Source organism: Anopheles merus, chromosome X, assembly GCF_017562075.2.
Source record: "Anopheles merus strain MAF chromosome X, AmerM5.1, whole genome shotgun sequence".
Classification (NCBI taxonomy): Eukaryota; Metazoa; Arthropoda; class Insecta; order Diptera; family Culicidae; genus Anopheles; species Anopheles merus.
Genome location: NC_054081.1, coordinates 24,500,744 through 24,520,491, shown reverse-complemented (window position 1 = coordinate 24,520,491; position 19,748 = coordinate 24,500,744). Strand labels below are relative to the sequence as shown.

At 42.1% G+C, this 19,748-nt stretch overlaps 2 protein-coding genes across 4 annotated transcripts in view; one reads left to right on the top strand and one right to left on the bottom strand.

Annotated features, from left to right (window-relative positions):
• LOC121596139 (glutamate receptor ionotropic, NMDA 2B) overlaps positions 1-19,748 on the bottom strand; it is a 253,362-nt gene that overhangs the window by 155,146 nt on the left and 78,468 nt on the right. Inside the window, exons 2-3 of one of the 3 annotated variants that reach the window (XM_041920836.1) lie at positions 7,471-8,021; positions 5,674-6,093 (exon numbers count right to left, since the gene is read on the bottom strand). The exons of 1 other annotated variant lie outside the window; for it this stretch is intronic. In XM_041920836.1, the coding sequence (XP_041776770.1) occupies positions 6,062-6,093; positions 7,471-7,984 (546 nt within the window). In that variant the 5' untranslated portion in view covers positions 7,985-8,021 and the 3' untranslated portion in view covers positions 5,674-6,061. Of the gene's footprint in view, positions 1-5,673; positions 6,094-7,470; positions 8,022-19,748 lie in introns of those variants that run through there. One more of the 3 variants, XM_041920819.1, reaches the window with a different exon arrangement.
• LOC121596156 lies at positions 643-4,334 on the top strand. Its single transcript, XM_041920848.1, has 4 exons — positions 643-1,358; positions 1,956-2,469; positions 2,532-2,839; positions 2,892-4,334. Exons 1-4 carry the CDS (start codon positions 1,235-1,237, stop codon positions 4,103-4,105), a joined length of 2,160 nt encoding a protein of 719 aa, XP_041776782.1. The 5' UTR covers positions 643-1,234; the 3' UTR covers positions 4,106-4,334.

The following is a 19,748-nucleotide window of genomic DNA, read 5'->3' as shown; positions in this document are numbered from 1 at the left end:
CAGTATATTCTACGGTTTGGGTGCCCATTAACAATTACTACCGATAGAAGTAGACAATTTCAATCAAAGTTATTTGAAGAACTGACAAAACTACTGGGAACATACCATATCAAAACGACCGCATAACACCCTCAAACCAACGGAATGGTTGAGCGGTTTCACCGCCATTTAAAATCTGCATGAAAAGCATGTGAAGACACTACTCATTGGATCCTGCGTCCACCCTTGATTCTACTGGGCATTCGCATAGCATACAAAGACGCTTTGAATGGATCACCAGCAGAAATGGTATACGGAGAAAGCCTGCGGCTGCCATCCGAAGCATACCTTCTGCTCCAAAAACGATAGAAGACTTGCCGGATTTTATCCAAAAATTAAAAGAAGCATTTAGACGAATTGATCCTACCCAACTAAATGATAGCACAACCACATATATACCAAAAGGTTTGGATACATGTAAGCCTGTTTTTGTGCGGGTAGACAAAGTAAAGAAGAGCCTATAGGCACCATATGAAGGACCATATCAGGTGGTTTGGAGGTGTAGAAAAATTTTCACGGTAAAAATGAAATCAAAGGTAAAAATGAATCCGTTTCGATAGACCGTCTAAAACCTGCGTTTACAATGGAAGGTCTCTCCAAAAAAGGAAAATACAAAAAAAGGGTGTTCGGTTCTTGTTGGACAACTTAAACTATAACCGAATTACAACCAGCGACACACAATTACTATTGTTGATCGCGACTCCGTCACTGGTGGGGGGTTCTGTGGTGTGCTCGCTGGTGGCAATATGGCATAATTACTATGCTTGGAAGCTCGTGTCCCCAGCAGCCCATAATCAGCAATCAGCAATAAAGGTAGCGAGAGGATAACGGAAGCTTTACAAACCGTTAGCAACGAGAATTAGAGCGTAGCACACGAAGCCTAGCACACGAAGCGTCCCAGGTGACAACTGGTATACATTTTTGGCTTAAACTCGTCGATAAGAGCTCGATTTAACCGATTGTCACATGATAATGAGAATGTGTGAGTGAAGAACGTCATGCTGAAGCGTTTCATTTGGTTTGTGATTTTCTGCCTTGCGTGATGTGTGTCATTATCTCGCTCAATTTTCATTACAATTAATTCTTCGTTACATGTACGTTTTAGCTATTTAATTCGTCAATTACTTTTGTTACGTGGATTAAGGATAAACTTCTGTAGTGAAAGTTTGTTATTAGTACTAAAACTCAATGCAAAATGAAACGAAGCAGAAAAGCTATTTGCCGTACAAACAAAAAACTTGCTGTTTTATCTACACAATATGATAATCAAAACATGCAATTGGAAGCTGCGGAATCTATCCAGATGTTTCATTGTAGTGGTAAGATTTGTCGAAAGTGAGACCTTTTATTTCATTTAAGGTTGACGAACAATAAATGTCTTCAGAATAAACAATGCTTGTTGGCCACTCGGTGAAGAAAACGTAGCGTTGACATGGCCATGTTACTAATTGTTCTCTATGTAGTTCATTCCATACATGCAGATTCCTGACGTTGTTCACATCCTAACTCAAAATCGTGTTTCTCCTGAATCCAGATGCGGACTAATCGCCCGATTTGGTCCCGCTGGCGAATAAATTTATGCAGAGTCATCCTTCATTCTCACCGATCACTGCTCCACACTTCACATGGGATGGGGGATCTATCCTGTGGCTCCTTAGTACCTAAACTCGCCTTAATCGGAACTGCCACCAAACCGGCAGCGTTCATCTATCATTCAAGATAGTCTAAATGAAATATTGACTGTATCGCATCTCATTAGCAGCATTATTTTCTTATCTTGAATATACACGACTTTTATGAAACTTAACGGTGTGGTTTTTAGACATAGTAGTGTGAAATTTTTTTGTATTTTAGTACTAAATTTATACGGTATGAAACTAAGATACATAGTAATTAAACATTCCTTTTGTTTTCAGATGGATCCCGCCAAGACAATACCCCACCCCCCCTACCAATGGAAGAATTCGTTACGGAATCTGATGTAGTCGACCATTGTGCCACACACAACATCAGCATCGATAATATGTTGCAAGAAATTTCGGAGGGTGGTATTCAAAACAATGATTATGATTTGAATGGTAATGTGGATGAGGATGTGGAATCAGAGGATAATGTAACGATGATACCCGTTGAAAACTCTTCTGATGAAGATTCAAGAGATTTGGCTGAAGATTCCACTACAGCTCATGTATGTAACAATCATAATAACGTTAATGAATGTTTAAGAGATTGGGCAATTGTCCACAATGAACCACGTTCGTCAGTTAATGAAATACTAGCAATCTTTCGGAAATGGACCGAATTTATTGTGCCAAAAGACTCGAGGACCCTGCTAAAAACTCCCACAACCATCAGGTATCAAATCCAAACAGTAGCCGGAGGAGAATTTTGGTACAAGGGAATATATACTAATCTCAAACACCTTTTTAAGTAAGTATTACAATATTATTGCCTAGAATGCTTTGATGATATATTTTAATATTATATTTCAGATCAAATACTCCGTTAGTAGATGAAATTTCAATTCATCTCTTCATGGACGGCATCCCTCTTCATAAAGGAGGACCAACCCAACTTTGGCCCATCCTTATGAGAGTAGTAGAACTACCTCTAGCTCCGATCATGATGATCGCTGTATTCTGTGGTTCCTCAAAACCATCCTGTCTAGAGGCTTACCTGAGGCAGTTAGTAGAAGAAGCTAATGAATTGATAAGTGCAGGTTTGCAGATCGGAGGTAAAACACTGGGATTTAAAGTCAAAGCAATCATTGCTGATTTACCGGCACGCGCTTTTGTAAAAGGTAGATAATCATATAAAAATACCTGTAATATACTAACACTTTTTATTTCCAGCTACTACCAATTTTAATGGATATCATGGTTGCATGAGATGTACTTGTGTTGGAGAATGGCATCGTGCAGGAAAAAAAATCATATTTGATGCTGTTGGAGCACCTCTAAGAACGGATGAAGGATTTCGACGAAGAGAATGTCCTGGTCATCATCAAGTTTGGCGGTCGCCTTTGGAGGATTTAAACAAATTTGATATGGTTAATGACGTACCAACTGAGCGTATGCATTTAAGCGACCTGGGGGTGACTCGACGACATCTTTGTTGTTTAGTTGGGGGTAAGTTTAAGACAATTCCAAACCTGTCTCCCACCGATAAAGCGGCCATATCTAAGTTTTTTCTAAAAGTACAATTTCCTTCCGAGATCCATCGTAAGCTCAGAGGATTGAATGTACTACGCTATTGGAAGGCTTCAGAATTTCGATCATATTTGCATTATGTCAGCCCAATAATAATGGAAGAATTTTTAGGTAAAAAACCATATTGCCATTATTTGTTATATTTTTGTGGGATAACAATGTTTTCGTCTGCATTTCATAAGCATCATTGGAAACGTGCCTCTGATTTTCTAAATAGCTTCGTAAGGGATTACGGTGAGATATATGGTCGTGAGCATTTAACAAACAACGTCCATAACTTACAACATATAGCCCATGATGTTAATGAAAATGGACCTATCGACGATAATTCTGCTTACGACTTTGAAAGCTTTTTACAAACTTTAAAACTATCTGCACGGTCAGGATTTAGATGTTGTGTTCAAGTGGCGTCCCGATCGGTAGAACGTGCTTCTAGTAATGTGAATCCTAGTAGTACAAACCGAACTTACCCATATTTAACTAGAAATAAGAAAGGCATTTTTTTGACCTCAGGATTTGTTTTACGGCCGTTGAAAAGGGACAGATGGTTTTTGACCAAACGCAATGAAATTGTTAAATTTTTAAATGTTGCAAAAACCAATGGTACGTTTTTAGTGACAGGAAAAAAGTTTGAGTACCAATATAATTTATTTTCTTTTGTGTTTAGCGTGGATGATTCGGAGTTTGTATTTTCATCTTCCGACATACTCATTTTTAAAGTACGCGAAGAGATTCCAACTACTGAAATAGTAGTGTCTTTACAAGACATCAGGTGTAAACTTGTAGCTATATATCCTCCTTCTAAATCTGGTACAATTGCCTTTTTTCCACTTTTACATACGCTTACACCAGACTGAGGTAGAATTTGTCACATATATTAAAGTAGACCTAGTGTGTTGCATGTAACTTTTTGCATTATTATTGTATATGGTACAAGGATAGTTTAGTTATTATTCATTAGTTTTTTTCGTTTGTAGTATGTTTAGGAATGATTATGCATTAAAATGTGTTTAAAAATCAAATTAGAATTTTAAACGTCAAACAGCCTTCGTTCATTAGTGAGGTGCGGGTCGATTCGCACCTACAGACATCCGAGATCAGAGGCTTCCACAAGCGGCCCGGGTCATTCAGCTCAGCCCGTAAGGTGAAACTAGGTTCGGTCTATGTAAAAAATCCGGTTGGTGTAAGAAAGCATAAACCTTGCTACCCGTTGGTCGAAGATCAAATTAGTTTCAACACTTGTTTCGATTCCGCAGCACAAAGGTATACCTTTTACTTTCTTTCACCTATTGATCATTTTGGTAGACCCAAAAACGTAGCACCTACGGGTTGGATTTAATTCCGACTCCAACCTAGAACACCTACTTCACCAACGAGATGGAAGCGATTTAGATAAGGTAGGACCTGACTCCAGGTCAGGTTTTGAAATGATTCATATGACTAACCACTTGCGCTGATAACTTTCCTCGAACGCAAAAACTTCAAGGTTGTATGTAATGCAAAAACACAGTTTATTTCACTAGCCTTTTTCAGAAAAAATCAATTAGATCACACATAGAAATCATTCTCCATTAACAATTACTTCTTATTTTCTCGTTTGTGATATATTTTAGACGAGCTTCTGATAGCTCCCTTGTAGTTTTCTAAACTGCTTTTAGCATTGCGCAGTTTTTTTTTTTAAATATAATTCTACGTCTTGCTTTTCAACAGTATATCTACCGTTTTCTCCAATTATTTTAAATAATTTCCATAAATTCGTGTATTTATCAATTGGAATCTTTGGTCCCTCCTTTCCACCTCCTCGCCAGCTGCACTGCACGACGAATTGCTTATCAAATAAAGCTATGAATGCATCATGCATTCGGCTTTTAGCATCCTTATTGCCCGTTTGAGATGTTGTGGCAAAGTAATTACGAACTATTTGAAAATAATTGTCATCAAGCAGCTGTTCATTAAATTCTATCAATTGTGATTCATTGGTGATACGAGGCATTATGAAAGATATGTTTTCCTCCATTTCATGTGTGTTTTTGTTCATGTCAGCAAATTTGCACCGGTGATCGGTTAGGTATTCTAATTCGGTCCAAACACCAGCAACCGACGTTTTCAACATAGAGAGATCTTTAATAACATTTGTCTCGAAATTTGAGCTCCTTGCTTCTGTGAACATCAAAGGTTTACGTTTTGTAATACCAAAATCACACGACGGTGATTGTGTAGAACCATTACCAACTGAAGGAAGCAGGTTGTATGTTGACTTATTAGTATGTATCGGACGAGATAGTTGTGGTGCATCGTTTGTAAAACATTTCTTTCTGGTACCACAAGACTGTTTTGCAGCAACGATTCTGAACAGTTCTGCGTCAGAATACCCCTGCGACTGTTTTGAAGTCATCATTTGGCAATGGGTTACTTGTTTATATGATTCATTCGCAACATTAGTTTTATTCTTCTCACTCTCACGGACATCGTAACATATCGAACCACCGTTTCTGGGCGTTTCTGTTTTACACGATCCAGGCAACATTATTGGTGCAGTTGAACTAAGTAGCTTTAAGGAATCTTTATCGGTAGGTGTTGGTTGGTGTATCCCTTCCGTCTTGCATAATAGTGGTGGATTTTGATTTTCATTTCTAGGAGATGAAGATCGTGGTGTTTGTGATGAAGATTTTATCGTAATCCCAGGGAATCTAGCGTTCAATGAAATCAACGTAAACTTATTTTGTTTCATTTCAGATTCCTTCTGCATTTTCTGGAATGGAAGTTTTGTTTAGTTTTTCACGTCGTTAAGCATCTTTATTACATATACCTTTTTAATTTTTCCAGGAAACTACCACGAACAAAGCTGATGAACGGACAAAACTAACGATATAATGATAATAAACTTTGCGTAAAACTACCACGAAAGAACTACAATATTTTGCTTTATATTTTCACTGTCATGGCCGATGGCTTGTGACAATTGCATGCGATGACAATCAAACCAATTGCGAGGAAAAAACGCTTCATCATCTGACGTTTCAACTGTTATAATAAGCTTAAACTCTGCAAAATCGCTTGCTCTTTAAGCCAGTTTTAAGCCTGCTCTTTAAGCTTCCAGCAACTCGAAAAACGCTTACAATCTGCTCGAAAATGTCACTTGGGGTAGCACGAGAAGTGTAGCACACGAAGCGTAGTACACGAAGCGTAGGGCCGAGCAAAGCAAGGTGCGTTAGAGCGCCACGCATAAAAACAGGTGTCCAATCGGACGATCGCTCTCTTCTTAATTATCCTTTAAACGGTGTACGGTGCGAGTGCGAGAAAATATAATTGTAAAATGCGGAGGGTGCTCGCACTGTGCGAAAAGTGCGGAGTGCGCGCACTGTGCGAAGAGTGCTGTGCAGTGCGCACAATGAGGTGTGCTGAGCGCACAGTGCGCACTCACGAACAATGTCCAACACTAGTGAGGAAGTAACTTAAAGAATACAAATTAGACCACGGTTTTTGCTTAATGAGCAGTTTAAATTGATTTTTGCATATGTGTTAGTTATATAGTATAAGCATACATATCGAATATCATTTATGACACTGTAACAGTAAAATAATTTATAATTGGCACATTGACAAACTCAAATTATATCAGTAAAATGGTATACATAACTAATATTATTCCGCAAACGACTCTTATTTGTAAAAAATCAGAACAAAATCAATCGAATTTGGTAGTTTACAGGGTTTTCGAAGATTATATAGACATGTTAAGCGAGTAGTTTTGTTCAGGCATATGATAGACTCTTTCAGCGAGATTTAGCATTGTTTGGAAGTAGGGGTAAACAAGTTCAGCGATTCTGTAATGCTGTCATTTGTTTTGTTTACACATTGTGCCGCAGCGTTCATTGTTTCATTCTTAAACATCCTGAAAGTGGGAAATAATCATTCCTCAAACGTTTTAATAAATGAATTAGTTGAAACTAGCAGATTTTTAGAAAATCTGTTGTTTACCTACTGATGAGAATCCAAGCTGCAGACCAAGGGGTACGAAAGTGACAGCATTACAGAATCGCTAAACTTGTCAACGCCTACTTCCGGACAATGCTATATCTCGCTGAAAAAGTCTATTATATGTCTACAACTCACTGAATATGTCTATATAATCCTCTAAAATCCTGTATCAATGGGTAAATCAAGAAATGAATCAAAGATGGAACTAAACATAAGTTTAAGATTCGATAAAAGATCTTACCAGTTGGGCTAGGAGTCAATGACATCATGTCAAAGTGGATGTTCGATGTTTGAAATTCATGATCCTTTAGAAACGTAAGTTTTGCCCCGCGTCCTTTCTGGAGCCCTTGAACTGCCGAATTTATAGATCGAAGATATTCCCTACGTCCGAAATTGGTATGTGGTACCAATAGACCGATGTTGAGTTGATGTTCAGCGGGATTCCGAATCGGAGCACCATTCGTTGATAGTCGACTTGAAGTACTTCCTCCGCCAACACTAGTTGTACCACTATTAATAACAAGTCTGCCACTAGCACCACTTGAACTAAACCCTACGGTATTCACATTTGCACTTCCTGTAGATACACTACCATGCGTTCCATAATTTGCTGCGTTGTTATGTGAGTTTCCAATACTAATACCACTTCCACTTCTACCACTGTTTACTTTATAGCTCTTTGATACCACCAAAGCCACATTGCACGAAAGTGATAAAACTAATATGATGATACATTGTGAACACGTCTCATTCATTTTCCTAAATGAATGTTTTTATTAAACTGTTAAGTCACTGTTTTTTTTTATGAAAATGAAAAAAAATACGATAGAAACATATTAGCAGAACAAATCCCCTGTATAATACAGGTGTCCCCCGAGTTACGACTGTATTTGGGACCGAAAAAATGTCCCAACGCAAGGCGTAAGTCGAAAAAGTCGTATGTCGAATATCTGTCAATGTAAAGTTTATAACCGAAGTTGAAGAGTCGAAACCTATGATATCGTATTTTTTATTTGAAACAATGTTCGATAATGTATAAATTTTACACAAAAAGTCGTTTACACGATATAAATATTCAATATGGGGTAGTTGTGGAACCTTTGGAAATGTGTGTGTAACGGTTATCAGCTCAGAAATTCAAAAATATACATCAATTTCTTCTCGATGACAACTTTTCACTGTCAAAATCAAAATCGTTTTATCTGCGAATCGTCGTAACTCGAACGGGTCGTAACTCGGGGTACGCCTGTACTTTATTTTGTATTTCGTTTTTATTTATTCATGCATACATCTTGATTCATTGTTAATTTTTTTTAATTACCTTATTTATTTATTGATTTATTTATTCATTTTGTTGGATATACCAAATCACATCTTTAAAATGTAAACTCGCCTTAAGTGCAAAATGATAAGCACGAAACGATATAATGCAGGCAGATAAGGATGAGAGCGATATTTATCGAAGTGAGAGATAGGTATTAGATGAGCGATAGCGAGTGAAAACGGACGTATCTAGCGAATAAAGTACCGTTACATGCTGTGGACAGGATAAACGAAAGCGGGGAGATTAAAGTGCGTGCAGCGTAAAGCAGGAATGAAATATTACACTACGAGTGTTTGGTAGAATGAGTGATAACGAAAACGATGTTTTCGCAACAACCACAAAGGGACCGTTCGTGACGGAGCGGAAGAAGCCGAACAACAACGAGACAGCCGCGTTGAGAAAATTGGTGCCCGAGTTGCAACTTAAACTCGAGCAAGCGGTGCAACTTAACAGTGGCGGAGGAAAGATAGAAGTAGCAGAAACTTTAGTAGAGTCTGGCAACGAAGGGATGGATGTAAGTGATAGGCCGTGCCGATGACAAAACGAATTGTGGGGACGAGTGCCAGATATCAGGGAGCTGCGCGAGGTCATTCACCACAGGGCGGAAAGAGGTAGTGAAACTACACTGCGCACGATTGAGCCTTAGTGCATGCTCAAACCAGAGCAAAATCAAAACGTGGTCCATTTTCGAAAGTACGTTGCTGGTCGGATTCCCATCATCTAAAAACGCTGCGTTTTACCACAACAGGCTGGTGACAAGAAAATGGCGCAAGGAAGAGACACCCACCGAGTACGTGTACGCCATGCTAGCTATGGAATGTAAAGGTGGGTTTAACGAGGAGACTACGACGAGTTATATTGTGAACGGACTATGCGAAATATGGCGTCGATCAAGGGTAGCACTGAGTCGCGTATCAACGATCGAAGGCCTACTCAAGAAAATTGCCTAGATGCAAAACATTGTAGCGGTGGCTGAGCATAGAAGACACGTCGACCGAGAAGGGGAGAGGAGGTGCTTTACCTGTGGATCGGCGGAGCATGAGGCGCGAACGTGAAACAAGGGGAGAGAACCAGCCATCAGTGAGTAGGTTGGCAACGTAGAACCGTAACACGGAGAGAAATTTATCATAATTATTTTTACAGTCGTCAGTCGTTAGACGTTTAACGTAAAAGTCGCATTCGCGTTTCGCTCCGTATATTTTCTAGAAAATCGCACTGTTTATCATACTATTTTCCGGTTTCTGTATCATCACAGTATTTTAGAACATCGTTCCATTTTCGTTCAATAGTGCGTTTATATCTGATGACCAAAAACTCGCGTAAATTTCGTTTTTCGGATCGCATCTGAGTTCGCGCGTCCTGACCGCCATCGCTCTTGTTGCTGCAACGACAACCTGCATCGTTCCCGTAGAATGGCCCGTTTTTGCAACGCCTGCACTATGGAAATAGCGGAGGCATGTAACAGCTGCTGCCTGTGCAACTCTCCATTTCATCAGCGCTGCACTTCGGTTCCCGCTGATCTGTTCCTGCGCATTTCGGAATATAAACAATTACACTGGTGCTGTATTGGCTGCAACAACGTCTTTATGAATCCGCGCACCAAGTTCGTAAAAGACGCTGCCATGCAATCTGGCTTCCAGGCGGCAATAACAACAGTAGCCGAAAGCATCAAGACCGTTATGGAGCCATTGACTAACGAAATTAAAACTGGCTTTGCACGGATGAGCCAACTTGACTTAAAAACTCCACGTAGCAGTCACCATCCCGCAAAAATTCGTGGCATAAATCCATCCAAACGTTTGTTTTCCGATGTCACTAATGACAAACAAGCATTGTTTACATTCGGTGCTACGAACATTCAAAGAAATAATAGCCAAAACAACAATACGAAGCGAATTGACGATATTCAACGCAAAACTCATGCACCACCTGTGATAACTGGCACAAAAAAGGATATAGCATCTTTTCCGATCAAAATAGTTCCCGCTCATTCCACGGTGCAGAAATGCGCGCTGTATATTTCCCGGCTCTCTCCCGATATAACCATTGACCAAATTGTACAAATGGTCAAACAAGCTTTATCCATTGATGCTGCATACTGTCTTATTCGTCAGGGTACAAATACGGCTACACTCTCATTCCTGTCGTTTAAAGTGTTAGTGCCTTTATCACTACGTGACAAGGCTCTTTCCCCTGACCCCTGGCTTCTTGGTCTATTAGTACGTGAATTCATCGACTACCGAACTCAACAGCTGATTGTCGCAATAAACGGTCAAATCGAATTTTAATCCTGATGTCGACTCCGACACGTTGGCATGCGAATTCTCGCATGCGTTTCTCCCGCATGCGTCTAGGAGAATGCGTTTCTCCCACGCACCAGATCGACCAATCACGGGCCGACACGTTATCGTTCGGCACGTGGCAACGAGAGAGTGCGCTATCCTGCTTCAGCGGATCGATCGCTCTCTTGTCATATTGATCTCAACGCGAACGGAGATCACCGCAAGTATATTTTAATTGCAAATAAAACGTGTTTATCTTTATCCGTGTGTAAGCGCTTCGTGTACGGGTTCTTTCGTCGAAAGAAATACGGCTTCTTGGAAAAACAACAGCCGAGTGCAAATTTTCGTCTACAACCGCCAATGGGTCTCTCCAACCCTACAACTTTGCATACGGTGCTAAATATTTGGTCACCGCCACTGCTGGATCACACAATTTTATCGGCACACACTCCAAGCACATCACCAACACCGCAAACCCACTAATATTCACCGGTATTCATTTCACGCACATTGTGCACACTTACAATCACACAAATCATCCTGACACGACTCAAGAAACGAAGAACACCGGCGCTGAAACAACTTTAGTGAATAATAATTGCACTTACCAAACGATAGTCAAATCCCAAAACCAAAATGAACTTGTCAAACATAGTCAAATACTTCCGAACAATTATATATCTCGCTGAAAGAGTCTATTATATGCCTGAACTAGTGTTGGGCATTGTGCGCGAGTGCGCACTGTGCGCACAGCACATCTCATTGTGCGCACTGCACAGCACACTTTGTAGTGTGCGAGCACACTTCGCACAGTGCGCGCACTTCGCACTTTTCGCACAGTGCGAGCGCACTCCGCACTTTACGCACACTTCGCACAGTGCGCGCACTTTTCGCACACTCCGTACAGTGCGCGCACTTTTCGCACATTCCGCACTTTTCGCACACTTCGCACAGTGCGAGCACACTTCGCACAATGCAAGCATATTTCGCAAATTTCGTGCAGTGCTTCACTTTGTACTGTGCGAGCACACTTCGTTCCATGTTATAGTATGTCAGGTGGTGTAGTACTGAGCATATTTTGTCAAACCGCCTTTTAGCATTAGCATCAGTTAGCATTAGCGAGTCCGATCCGTTGAGGCAACGAATTCAAGTCGGAGCGAATCAAAGGTCCATAAATCGCTTGCACACATTCATACCACACACATGCCCATCGCCCCCCCCCCCCCCTCCTCTCGCCCTGTTCCATGTATCCTTCTGTTTAGATAATTACAAAATTTGACTAGGGCTCGGAGTGAAAATTGAAATTTTTGCATTAAAACATGTCCTGCTATCGCAAGCCTGCGGGGGGGGGGGGGGGGTGCAAATAATTCGCCTGCGTCGGGGCCCCAACGGCCATCCTTCCGGGGGCCCTTGTCGCTAGTACTCTGTCCATACGGCATACTATAGAATGGCGATCTACGGGGCCCACAAATCGGCGGGGCCCCAGGCGACCGCCTAGTCCGCCACTGCATACATCAGACATATACATTACACATCACGAAACCGCAATCTTTCCTTGTACGCTGACGTGGACAAACAGAAATCGAATAATTCTAATGCGTCGTTGAATTCCGATGATATGCGAAGCATAGGATGACCCTGACCATGGTTATTACGCGTGCGGGGGGTGCGCAGATGGAAATTGGATCGCAGTGTTCGGGAGGGAGCGAATAGGTTGACTCGACTTAAGAGTGCGGGGGAGTCGATTTCGCCGTTGAAAAGCCGGAAGATAAAAACGCACTGCGCATTTCGACGTCGTTTGCTGAGTGTTTCGAGTCCGAGAAGCAGACACCACTGATGGTAGGCCTAGTATGCAGAGATTGCCAAGGAAAGAGCCGGATCGCGTACCTTGTGATTTTCCTTTGCAAGTCGATTTATATCACCTACAGTAAGCGGGTACCAAACCGGAGAGCAGTACTTCAGACAAGATCGTACAACGGAACAGTAGATAGATTTGATGCACAAGGGATCGATTAATTCACTGCGGGTACGCATTATAACATTAAGCAGTTGGTTTCTCTTCGCAATAACGCTATCGATATGAGGACGAAATGAAAGTTTTTCATCTAGTAACACTCCCAGGTCGCGAATACATGACGTTCGAAGAAGATGCGAGTCTCTCATCGAGTAATTAAATGTCACAGGGCTTCGGGCTCTGCTGAAAGAAATGCACTGGCATTTATCCACACATATTTCTAGTCCGTTTCTGATGCACCAACTATCGAGATCATCAAGGACTATCTGGAGGCGTTGACAGTCACTAGCGTTTTTCACAGGAAGAAATATTTTCACATCGTCGGCGTCCATGAGGTGTAGGCCCGCCGGTAGCACAAACGTTAGATCGTTGATGTAAATGAGAAAAAGTAATGGGCCCAGATTACTTCCTTGAGGGACTCCGGACGAACTGGATAAGGTGTGAGAGCGATGGGGTCCGATACTTATGTGATATGAGCGACCAGTTAAGTATGAGCGAAGCCAGGTAATATGGTTATCAGCGAAACCGAGTTTTTTAAGCTTTGAAAGCAGAATAACATGCGATATGCTATCGAATGCGGCCTTAAAGTCGATATATGCAGCATCAACTTGGATGCCACAATCCAAGTTGTTGAAACAATAACCGACAAATTCGACAAGATTAGTTGTGGAAGACCTCTTTGGTAAAAAAAGCCATGCTGACTCGGGCTCAAATAGGTGTGTACCGCAGTGAGTAGCGGTTTGTACAGAAGTAGTTCAAACACCTTGGCACATGCGCAGAGAGAGACTATGCCACGATAATTGCTAGCTTCAAGACGGCTGCCCTTCTTATGAATCGGAACCATTCGAGCGTGTTTCCATGACGCCTCGCGCTAATGAAGCATTAAATATTTTCGATAAGATCGGTGCAACTGAGTGGCGGCAGTGTTTTAAGGCCGCGGGGCCATGGGGTTTCTCAACGGTCATTTTCTCAAGCACTCATGAGTGCTTTTGAGAAACCTACGTTCTCAACGTTTGTCGAATCGGAACAAAATCGGTTCTGAGAATCTTTGAGAATCTTTGAGAAAGTTGACGATGCAGCGTCCGGCTAACTGAAATATGAGCAATTGTGTTATTTGTTTTTCGGTAATCACTTTGGAAAATGTATTCAATGTCTATAATTGAAAAAATAAAAAAAAATCGATCAAAATCATATTTTCTATTTAAAACTCTAAATAAAGCTAGAGTGGCAATAACAATTTCTCAGAGTGAGAAAAACTGACGACGGCCACGGGCTCGCGTCTGAGAACAAGATTTGAGTGCTTGAGAAACTTAAATGAGTGCTTGAGAATGTTTTCTCAGCTTGAGAATGTTTTCTCAGCTTGAGAAAGCCCCATGGCCCCGCGGCCTAAGATGTACGCTGGAATGCTATCAGGCCCAGATGAAGTAGTCGGTTTTAAATTATTGAGTACATGAACTACGGTGACTTCATCAATCGACGGTAAAATAAAATCAATCACATCGGAAGGCGTATTGTTCGTGGCTTCAGCAAGTAAGTTTCGGTCATCGACTGGAACAGTCAATGCATCGGCGAAGCGGTTGACAAAAGTGTCGCAAATATCGGACGTGTGATGAATATATAAAGGTACAAACGCTCAACTTGAGGACATAAACCGGGCTCTGAGCCGACCACACAATCTCCCCACGATTATACGAATAAACGCTCTCTTCTATTGCACCAACCTAAGAGAACGGACGTGAGTAAAACCGCTACAAACTCATCATCCGAAACCCTACTTGGAAAACCCCCCAAACTGGTGATCCCGACGTGATCGTGACCGAAAGTGAATTTTTACACGATTTTTTTTTCCATTTTTTTTGGGCTGCCCGAAATGACGACACCCGAAACTGCCGTGCCTATCGAAGAGGAACAGGAGATCGCGGCAACGGGACCGCGTATCAGTTTCCCGACGTTCGATATGGAAGATGTGGAGACATGGTTCGTGTGTCTCGAGGCAGCGTTTTACGTGAACGCAGTGAAACTCGACAAGCACAAGTTCAATGCAGTTATTGTTGCACTCGGGTCTCAAGCCAAACACTTTCACTCCGCCATCGCAGTATGCAACAAAGCGGGCACAATCGGCAAATACGTAACGATTAAGAAGGCCGTCATCGACCATTTTCAACCCTCGGAGAACCAAAGGTTGACCAGCCTTTTATCGGGCGTATCTCTCGGCGACCAAAAACCAAGCCAACTCCTGGCCCAAATGCGTCGAATGGGAGGAGACGATTGCCCTGACACCATACTATCCAACATTTGGTTGCGAGCGCTAACACCACGATACGGTCAATTATAGCAGCAGTGCCATCCGCGTCATTAGACGAGCAAGCTACGATAGCTGACAAAATTATGGAAGCCCCCCATAGCGATGTCTTAGCAGTGAGCGCACGATCCGCTGAAAACCGTCACGAGCCGACGGCACAAATCGCTGCCCTAGAGTGCAAAATCGAAGCCCTTTCGCAGCGTCTTGAGGAAGTGCTCGCAGTGCAACAACCTAGATCGTACGAGCATCGACCTCGGCAACGTTCCAGAATAAGAGAGCCATGGGGCAGACGTTCCCCCTCTCAACCACGCAACAAATCACCGCGCAGATGGATATGCTGGTTTCATTTGCGTTTTGGCAACAAAGCCGAAATATGTGAGAAAGATCATCCAAATGATCATAACACTCGATGCATTTTTTTCGACGAGCTGATGCCAACACAACAAAAAAAATAGTTCGATTTTTACTCCCAGCAAGAGACACTCACGTAAAACCATCTCAAACATTCATTTCATCACCACATAGCGCAACACGAACTCAAACATTCATTTTATCATCCCATAGCGCACCACGAAGCCACTCATGCACCAGCATGCTAAAAGCAATACACTGAACCTCATATACCACCAAACGCTACACGTTCTGAAACACTCAGATTTGCCGAGAACACCATCACTCACGGTGAGACACCACTCGCACCTGGTAACGCACACACCGTAGATCGACCTCAACCGCACTCACCATCGTTAGCACCTGCGAGAAGTGAAAGCAACACTAACACTAACTCTGAACAAATATGCCGAATACACATTACCGATAACATTTCACATCACCGTTTTTTAATCGACACCGGCGCCGAGATATCGGTTATTCAACCAAATACGAAAGAGAGACTTAACCCTTCGCCTTCACGAAAACTTTCAGCCGCAAACGGCACACAAATAGCTACATATGGGCAAAAAACGTTAAGTCTTGATTTGGGACTCGAGAGAAAATTCTCATGGACATTTGTTGTCGCCGACGTCAGTACGCCTATAATAGGTGCGGATTTTCTCGAGTTTTACGATCTATTAGCCGATGCTAAGAGAAAGAGATTAATAGACAACTCGACAAAACTCGAGATTCAAAGTACAAAAAGTCAAAATAAGAATACTATTTCAACAATTTGCATAAACAAACAATTTGCCAGCATAGTTGAACGATACAAAGATATCACAAAGCTGAACACTAAACATAAAACTACTAAAACGGTAGAACACCAAATACTCACTACTGGTCCGCCTATTTTCTGCCAACCACGCAGATTGCCTTTAGAAAAACTACAAGCAGCTAAAACCGAATTCCAATACATGGTAGAACAAGGCATTTGCAAACCGTCTAAAAGCAGCTGGGCCAGTCCACTGCACATGGTTAAAAAACCTAACGGTAACTGGAGACCGTGCGGCAACTACAGAGGCTTAAACGCGGTGACCGAACCAGACCGATATCCTATACCACACATACAAGACGTAAGCAATATACTACACGGCAATAACGTGTTTTCATGTATAGATCTGCAACGCGCATACCACCAGATTCCTGTAGCAAAGCAAGACATCCCAAAAACAGCCATAACCACTCCGTTTGGCTTGTATGAGTTTAACTTTATGACGTTCGGGTTGAGAAACGCTGGACAAACCCTACAACGCTACCTACACGCAATATTTTGCGATCTCCCGTACGTTTTCCCGTATATAGATGATTTATGCATCGCCTCGAGTAGCATAGAAAATCACAAAACGCACCTCGAAACAGTTTTTAAACGCCTAAGAGAAAATGGTTTAGCAATTAACGCTGATAAATGCCAAATAGGAAAATCTTCCGTAACTTTCCTCGGTCATTTAATAACTCCGGAGGGAATCAAACCGAACCCATTAAAAGTACAAGCCATTATCGATTTCCCAAGACCGAAGGTTACAAAACAACTAAAAACATTCCTTGGCACGATAAATTTTTACCGGCGTTTTATCCCGCACGCGGCTGCAAATCAGCACGTTTTACAAAAAATGATACCAGGAAATGTGCGAAATGACAATACTCCACTTAACTGGAACAAAGAGACAATTGATGCATTTGAAAACTCTAAAAAAGAATTGGCGAGTGCAACATTACTCGCTCATCCATCACCATATGCTAAACTCAGCTTGTACGTCGACGCTTCGAATGATGCCATAGGAGGCGCACTCCATCAGGTGGAAAAAAAAGGCATAACACCCTTAGCATTCTTTTCAAAAAAACTATGCACCAGCATGCTAAAAGCAAGCACGTATGATAGGGAATTGTATGCCATATATGAATCAGTTAAATACTTTCGCGATTTTCTTGAAGGACGAACATTTTGCATTTACACCGACCACAAGCCCTTAGTGACGGCGTTTCACCAACGTCCAGAGCGAGCTAACCCCACTCAGCAGCGACGACTGGCTTTCATTAGCGAATATTCAACAGATATTCGCCACATCCCTGGTAACGAAAACAACGTTGCAGACATGCTAAGTCGCATCAAAGCCGTCTCTTCCGATTCCATCGATTACGAAAAAATGGCAGAGCTACAGAGAATGGATAATGACATACAAAAATTCATAAGAAACCCACCACAATCTAGCTCAATTGTTCTGAAGGAATTGGAACTACCATCGAAAAAAGGTACACTATATTGCGACGTTTCCACACAAGAAATCCGACCACTAGTTCCCGAAGCACTCCGAGCACACGTAATTAAAAAAAATACATGGTATTTCTCATCCCGGCATTCGAGCTACCACGCATCTCGTTTCACAACGCTACGTTTGGCCAGCCCTGAGAAAGGACTGTAAACAATTCGTAAAAAACTGCATAGAATGCCAAAGAAGCAAGGTAACTAGACACAATTTCACCGAAGCAGAACACATCGAAGTACCACAACACAGATTCCAGCACGTGCACATGGATCTCATCGGCCCCTTACCTCCGTCCGAAGGAAATGCCTATTGTTTAACCCTTATCGATAAGTTTACGCGTTGGCCGGAGGCGATTCCCTTACCAAACATGACGGCTGATACCGTCGCACGCGCATTCGTCACACACTGGATTGCTAGGTTTGGTGTACCTAGCAAAATCACCACCGACCGCGGTCGACAGTTTGAAAGCGATCTGTTCAAAAAGCTTTCCGAAACACTCGGTATTGATCACCTCAAATCTTCTCCTTACCATCCTCAGGCAAACGGGCACATCGAACGAGTTCACCGCCAACTTAAAGCAGCTCTAATGTGCCACGATCGATCCAGGTGGAGACACTACCACTCGTTTTGTTAGGAATGCGATCGACGTTAAAAGAAGATATAGGAGCAACCGTTGCCGAATTAACTTATGGTACTTGTTTACGCCTACCAGGAGAGTTTTTCGACCACAACAAAACGATAGCGAATGCAACGTGCGAATTTGTAAACAATTTGAGAGTAGTGATGAGGAAGCTAAAGCCAACACAAACATCCAATCATAACACAAACAAAGGAGTTTACGTACATTCGAGTTTAGATAGTTGTACTCATGTATTTGTGCGAGTAGATAAGATCAGGCCATCACTAACACCTCCGTATGACGGTCCTTACAAAGTATTAGACAGGAACAAAAAACATACACACTCGAAGTGAAAGGAAAAAAAGCCTCAATCTCGATTGATCGGCTTAAGCCTGCATATGTAGATAGCGCGAACCAAGACAGCGAAGTAGAGAAAAACACACAGCAACACTCAGAGATTAAGCGCATACCAGTTCACCAATCGCGCTACGGTAGGAATATTTACCAGCCAAGGAAATTTTAAAAGAAAGGGGGATGTGATGTGGTGAATATATAAAGGTACAAACGCTCAACTTGAGGACATAAACCGGGCTCTGAGCCGACCACACAATCTCCCCACGATTATACGAATAAACGCTCTCTTCTATTGCACCAACCTAAGAGAACGGACGTGAGTAAAACCGCTACAAACTCATCATCCGAAACCCTACTTGGAAAACCCCCCAAAGACGTATCAGTACTAGTTACTCCATAGTAGCTCAGGGATGAAGGAATACCACTTATGTTGCGTCGTTTGTTCCAGAAGACCCAGAACCGCGTCGGTTTCGTAAAAAGTTGTCTTTCACTGCGGCGTATGTAGGAGCGGTAGAGCATCATCTCGGTAGATACTGTACTACGTGCTCTGCATCAGGTGAAATCTCATACAACCTTGGACACGATCGCATTCCTACGGCAATCTTTGCCAAATGCCGCGAATTTTTAGCAGAGCCTCTGTCTCACACCTACCAACTCTCTTTTGCACAAAGTACTGTACCCATGTTTCCGGTGTACAAAAAAAGGGGATAAAAACTCTGCTGAGAACTTCCGCGGTATAACCACCTTGCCTTCTTGTGCCAAGGTGTTTGAGATCGTCATACAAAATTCGCTAACGTATCACTGTCGTTCTTATATTTCTACACGCCAGCATGGTCTCTTTCCTCGACGCAGTAATACCACAAACCTGGTGGAATTCGTCTCCAACTGCCACGCAGCCTTCACTTCCGGAGCTCAGATGGATGCA

Coding starts and splice junctions, on each gene's coding strand:
- LOC121596156 (XM_041920848.1), top strand. CDS start 1,235: ATGAAACGAAGCAGAAAAGCTATTTGCCGTACAAACAAAAAACTTGCT. Junction 1,359..1,955: donor CCAGATGTTTCATTGTAGTG/GTAAGATTTGTC, acceptor TTTTGTTTTCAG/ATGGATCCCGCCAAGACAAT. Junction 2,840..2,891: donor GGCACGCGCTTTTGTAAAAG/GTAGATAATCAT, acceptor TTTTATTTCCAG/CTACTACCAATTTTAATGGA.